Genomic DNA, 6,544 nt, shown 5'->3' on the forward strand with positions numbered 1-6,544 from the left:
TAGCTGCCGTTGCTACCCCGCTGACCGACATCTGCTGTCTACTCACTACTGTTGCTAACATCGAAGCTTCTCGAAACGTGAATCGATCCTTCAGAGTCCAACATGACTTACATCCCTTTCCAGCCACCCCCGCAATGTTTCGTCCTTGGTTTCTTGATTGACTTGTTTCTAGAGTGGCCGAACTCAAATGACATTTTATGTGTCAAAACGGTTTGTAGTCCTGTGTCGCCAAGGTCCTGTGCTAATGTCACACCTCTTTTCCAATGAACACTTAGCCAATATTGTCCACTACCGATAATTCCAGAAGTCCCGGGTTACGGGATAATTCCTGCTAGCTAGCGCAACTTCGGTGATGACTGAACCAATTAGCATTAGTTTCAAATGGAAGGTATAATATGCAGTTGGGGTTTTCACTCCGCATCCCCCTCCACCCCCTCACCCTTTTTAATGCAATACAATACATGAGTCTGCTCCAAAATTACTGTTCTTGAAAGACAACTGTCAATGAATGTTTTATACATTGACATAAACTCGAAAATTACATTTCTTTACAGCATGAATTTTTCACATTTCGAACCCACACTAATTTGGACAGTGTTCCAAGCATACTTTGGACTCACTGAATTTGACTGAATATAATTTGGTGAAGTTTATTCTACTAAACTAACCTACTGACTTGTTCTCTTTGCAGTATATTTAATGCATGAAAGAAGAACAAAATCAAATCAGTGGCCACCAATTAAAATGGTATAAAAATGTTTATATAGAAGCCTGACTGCATGAAGTATTTACATATAGTTCTATCTAACATCATAATTCTAGCATTAAATGTTATGCAATAGAGTTAACAATAATATATTTCGTGTAACAATTCATCTGTAACAATATTATGGAGTAACAACCTCAAGTGGATGATAAATTAAGGTTCAAAGATCGTAAGGAATCTTCTCGTACTAAATTTTGAATTTAAAATTCTTTTGTTTACGAGATGGTTTCTTGTTATTCTTTCTAAGCTTAGCTTTCCTTTGTTTCATTTCTTCTACTTTCCTTTTGCTTTAGTTTTCGCCTTGCGGTATTCAAGTCTTCGGCGTAATGTTAAAACAGCAGGATTACCACCGACGAACCAATGTGCCACATGGAACAAAAAATGCGCCAGATGCTGTCCTAATGGATTAAGGTGAAGATATGTGGAAGCCAGTAACGCACGTTGGTAGCTAGGCACCGACGCGCTTGTTTACATTGAGGAAAAATGTGATTCGAAGTGAAAATTCAACCGCACAAATGAGAGTTTTCGGACATTTTCCTTCGGTCATCTGCACATTGGCAGAAAATTTGAAGTTTAGTTAGTAAACGATAAAAGTTTCGCGGGTGCTTTTTCAGTGGTGTGTGATTAAAGTGCATTTGAAAACGTGTTCTGAAAATGAGAAGAAGAAAAATAAGTGTTTAGAAAAGAAACTCCAAGTGAAGAGGGGTGATATTTTCGCGCAAAATAAGAGCTACAGATGGAATTCCGTCAAAAACTCGGGTTGATTATATAGGAAAATGTTTTAGCTTCCTCAAGTAACAGTTTCGTGGTACACCGGCAAGGTTAGTGTATTGAAAAACGCATTTTTATATTTGCTCATGTCATATACATGGTTAGTCAGGGGAGAGGGGTGTGTGCAGCGTAGGAGCTATGTTGTGGCTCGCATGTATAATGTCCTTAAATTAAAATACGTTGTTACACTAGCGGCATCTGTATAATGTTTCGTGTGGTAACTTCGTCGATAAAACGCAAAATCCAAAGTGTATCGACGTTGTACCAGGTATGCTAGAATGAACAAACGATGTTTTATTGATGCTAAAGATCGTTTTTTTCAGTTTTTATTACCTTTTGCATGTACTATTTCACAAAACTGTCCGTTAAAAGAACAAAAAGTAATTTAATAAAAGTATTTTGTTGTATATTACCACTACATACACAGCTGAGGGAATTGCACACCTTCTGTAATATCAATATACTTATCGAGAAACCTGCCCAGATTCAAACATGGCGGAGCGATCTGTCGTACGTTGACAGTAGTGATCGCTTCCAGAGCTGCAAATTTTCACCAGGTTGTTTTGAACTTGAAGGAAGAACAAATCTCAAAACATGCCCTACTATGTTCAATTCGCAGTTTTTTCTTTTAATCAATCATTCAAACAGCCGAGCTGCTCAATCATTTTCCATTCATTTTCGATTTCATTGACCCTGTGAATATCTGTACTGGGATATTGACTAGGTTTTTCCAGCAAAAGTACTCTGAACATACATCTTACTGTTCATGTAAGCACAGACTAACAGACATAACACTCAAAAACAAAGCTTGGCTTGCTTTAACGGTCATTTTAAATATATTTGTAGTTGGGACTGTGGCCACATTTGAAATCATGGCGCCACTGACATATGAACAAGCAAATGGGGGATAGACCACTAGTGAAAAATTGTTCCCAAACCTGAGGGGTAACCCACCAGTAAATGAGTGTTTGGGACTGTGAATAAAAGGTGGAGCTAGTGTTCTGGGAAAATTGTCGGATCGATGTTTTTTGAGGGCATTCCCTCATAGTGTTATGTCTGTTAGTCTGTGATGTAAGCTTGAAAACGCAAAATATGTCAACATTTAACCTAGACTGGCTTCTACAGAACAAATGACAACTTTGGTTGGTGAATGAAAAAGCATCAATTTGAAATGAAGACGTACGGTTTGGTTATGAAAAACCCGTCAACTTGAAAGTGAATGATTAAGGGAGGCTTTGAATTTGAATCATGGCTGGCTTTGATTGAGCTGAAAGTTGGCATTTGAAAATGAAAATTTGCAAATTTGCGATTCGCTTTATTTCAAAACAATCGTTATTTTGTATGGGACACTTTTCGAATGCCTCTGTCATGTCGGTTCATCGGTGGTACAACTTTCTTGACACGCACACAACAAATGCATTCAACTTATCCTGAAAGAACGGCAACGTCACGGAAGTCGACGCATCGAATGAATCGTACTCAACTCGTTGTTCTAACATCGGATATCACACGGCACTCTCCGAATGGTCATGCCGTCTCGACATTTGCACCAAATCAGACCATCACCCTACGCAAAGGGTGCATACCTCACCGATAGTCAGTACGCTGATAAGCATGCTTATCTATTAACACCAACACCGCGGTGCCGCCAGTATCCGACCAGATAGGTGACTGATTCACCAAAGATATGCAGGGCGTCACACAGAGTGAAAACAAATGTTCTGTTTTAGCGAAGAAAATCAATTCCCAAAAAAATGGACGTCCTAGATGGTGTTCCAAAGTGTGTCCTCGGTTACCAGGTCAAGACTCGAACGCAGATTGTGTTGAATTTTCTGATTCCGGTGGTATTTGAATTATTAGTGTACACCGTAGTTATGACTGCCGATGTTTTGGTGACGATTGAACACTTTCGCAATGGGCATCAAAGTTGGGCATGGTTAACGCTTAGTTTCATGTGGCTACCGGCGATTGCATGTTTCTCAGCAACGCTTTCTTCGCCTAGTCAGTGGCCCGAAGTAGTTGGATGTGACGAGCAAACCGGCAGATTTGTGATGAAGAATTTATTGGTGCTGCTATTGTTCCCCGTAGCAGCAATTTACAGGTTAGTATTGATGAATTTTCTTTTAAGGTTGGACAGAGAAAGGGAAAGAAAATTCGCAAACGAAAAAAGCAGTTTTTTCCACACCGTATGTCAGATCTTCATAAAAATCAATCAGCAGTACTGTAACAACATTCTACATACGCTGATTGATTTTTATGAAGATCTGACATACGGTGTGGAAAAAAACTGCTTTTTTCGTTTGCGAATTTTGCGCATTCTCTGTCCAAACTTAAAATACTTTCAACTCAAAACTATTTGTGTTTTAGGTTCAACCGCAGAATATTTTGGAGCATCGAAGCCCTTTTTCACGAGCGAACTTCCTACGGAAGAGTCCAGTCAGTGTGGAAAATAAGAGAAACTTCACCGTTCGAGTTGTACCATTTCCTGCAGGCTTTCCTACACTCCGCACCGCAGATGTTTCTTCAGCTGTACATTCTCTTGCGTGGCAACACCTTTCGAAATTACGACACAGTAACGGCACAAATAGTCAGCGTGGTGTTCTCCTTCCTCACGATGACTGCCATCATTACATCCTATCAACGTTTCGAAAGTCAAAAGATTGTTGGACGCTGCTATCCGTGGAGCTCCGAGGCACAAGTCAAAGCTCGAAAAAGACAATTTCTACGAACAACCAGCACCGCAGAAAGCTTACTGGCGAACAACATTTCATCTGCCGTGCCACAGACCGATCCGATCGTATCCAACATCATGAAAAACTTCTACTCCAAGTACGGAGAAGACCCATCCACGCCTGGTGGCTCTGGAATTAATCGCAAAACTCTGCACGTAGACCAATCGAACTACAACTCGTATTCCTCCAAAAAACACAACGACCCATACATAAACTACACGGATGACGACAAGTTAACCGTTTCCGATACCGTCGACTCCCTTTCGCCAACGGTCAGCTTTAAACAGGATCTGATCGAAAATATCGACGATATTCGGGAGTACGTTCGTAGAACAGATGACTCTAAGTTGGAAGGAACCGACGAAAACAGCGATGACGAATACTTGGATCCTGTGTTGGTGGAAACATACGACCAAAGCCCTCGTACGCCGGCTCCACCGACACCGGCAGCCTACATCTTGAATCGAGCTTCCATGCTGAAGAACGTCTTCGTATTCAACGCTGAGAACTTTATCAAGGATCACGTACCGCGGCTTCCCGAGGGTTTATTCGAACACGATGAAAAGAAGGTTCAGAATCAAGTGGACGGGGACACGGTGTCGCTGCCTTGCCGCAAACAGATGATTAATGGAATTGAGGAAGATGATCTTATTGGAAAGTCGGTGGCCTTTGCCGGATGGGTTACATTCTTGTTGATGCGAATGATTGCGTTGTCGGTGTTCTACGTATTCTTTCCGACCTATTTCTGGATGGTTTGCTTGAACCACTACTTATTAATGATCGCGTGTATCATCTATGAGGTGCGATTCCACGAGAAGTTGGAGCGATACTACTTCTACCTGTTTTTGGCATACATCTACATGTTTTCCTTGCTGGAGTTCAAAATCAGATTCATCCACGTGCGCACCTGGTACATAGGATATATCGTGGTAGTCTTCGCCGAAAACATCGTACTGAGCATCTTGTGGTACAATTTGGGCTCTTTCGAATCTTGGTGGTTCGATTTTCTGCACTACATCACCATCTGCAGCGGTATTCTGAGCATACTTTGTTTTCTCTTTTACTACGCATTTTTGAAACCGAAGGATAAGTTGTTGTTTGTTAATTGAGGATCTAAACATGACAGCTTGACTAAATTGCAATACCCTGAGTATTAGTTAAGCTAAACACGAATAATAAGAGAAAATTTGTTTGATGAGGTTCTTGTTAATTTCGTCAAAGTTTGTAAATGATAATGTTTAAGTTTATTTATTGGAAAATGCTGATTTATCCCAGCCCTCAAAACATTCACGTTTCGTAAAACACTATAATAAAAAGCTCTCAACCAGAAATATATAAAATGTCCAAGTTCTTCGATATTTCCAGTTTATTAAAATACGGATTGATATTTATATTTACGCATAAAAATGCCTATATTTATAGTCATCCTGAATTTTCAAACTGGACATTCCTCAAAAGATTCAGCACCTCTGAAAAGTCCCTAAGCAACTTTTGAGCTCAATTATGATATAATTAAGGGGTAGCGCAAAAATTTCACCTGTGAAGAAGCACCAAAAGAGAATCTTTTGAAATTTCAACAATCGTATTGTTGATGCCTAATGTTTTAATGTCATGAGAGAAAGAAAGTAATCTCGAAAACAAATTGTAAGAATAGCCTGGAAATTTTTTGAGGTGAGATGAGAGGAGTTTGGAACTGCAACTTTTTTTTGTATACCAATTGTCTGTAGTACCTCAACGATAAACCTCGCGCCCCCCGTGACACCAACGAACAGAGCTTGGAAAACGATTGAACTGAAAGCAGTCTAGCCCCTGGTCTCACACCACTCGTTCACCAGCAAAGCAAACGAACAAATTTTACCCGCGTCACTTCGTTACTTCTATACGCCAGTTCCAGTAACAGAAAAGTCTTGTTGTCTCCACGGTGAGCAAGATGAATGAATCAAACAAAGTATTCCCACCAAGTGAAAAACTGTTGTGATCGACTTAACGTAAACTCCAAGAAGCCCTACAGTGTGCAAGGTGGAACAGTTATTAACGGTGAAAATGGACCTTAATCTTACGTTAGTGACACACTTCCAGCTGCATCATACCAAAAATGTGGTACTGATAAGGTGCAATATACTAAACCAATGCAACACGACGTCGAATACGATAATATTAAAACCAATATCCCCGTTTATATTGACAAAGATTTTATTGAAATTTATCTACATGCTTTGATACCGAGCACCAGCTCAAAGCACATTAAAAAGAATCATGTCGAAATTGCTTATGT

At 40.1% G+C, this 6,544-nt stretch overlaps 1 protein-coding gene across 1 annotated transcript; it reads left to right on the plus strand.

Moving 5' to 3' along the window:
* Positions 1-3,217: 3,217 nt before the first annotated feature.
* LOC131676301 (uncharacterized) lies at positions 3,218-5,526 on the plus strand. Its single transcript, XM_058955417.1, has 2 exons — positions 3,218-3,638; positions 3,905-5,526. Exons 1-2 carry the CDS (start codon positions 3,292-3,294, stop codon positions 5,376-5,378), a joined length of 1,821 nt encoding a protein of 606 aa, XP_058811400.1. The 5' UTR covers positions 3,218-3,291; the 3' UTR covers positions 5,379-5,526.
* Positions 5,527-6,544: the final 1,018 nt, after the last annotated feature.

Source organism: Topomyia yanbarensis, chromosome 1, assembly GCF_030247195.1.
Source record: "Topomyia yanbarensis strain Yona2022 chromosome 1, ASM3024719v1, whole genome shotgun sequence".
Taxonomy (NCBI): Eukaryota; Metazoa; Arthropoda; class Insecta; order Diptera; family Culicidae; genus Topomyia; species Topomyia yanbarensis.

Bases quoted from the DNA above. Each gene is read 5' to 3' on its own strand.
- LOC131676301 (XM_058955417.1), top strand. From the start codon at position 3,292: ATGGACGTCCTAGATGGTGTTCCAAAGTGTGTCCTCGGTTACCAGGTC. The intron at 3,639-3,904 runs GTTAGTATTGAT...TTTGTGTTTTAG, and splicing joins CCCGTAGCAGCAATTTACAG to GTTCAACCGCAGAATATTTT.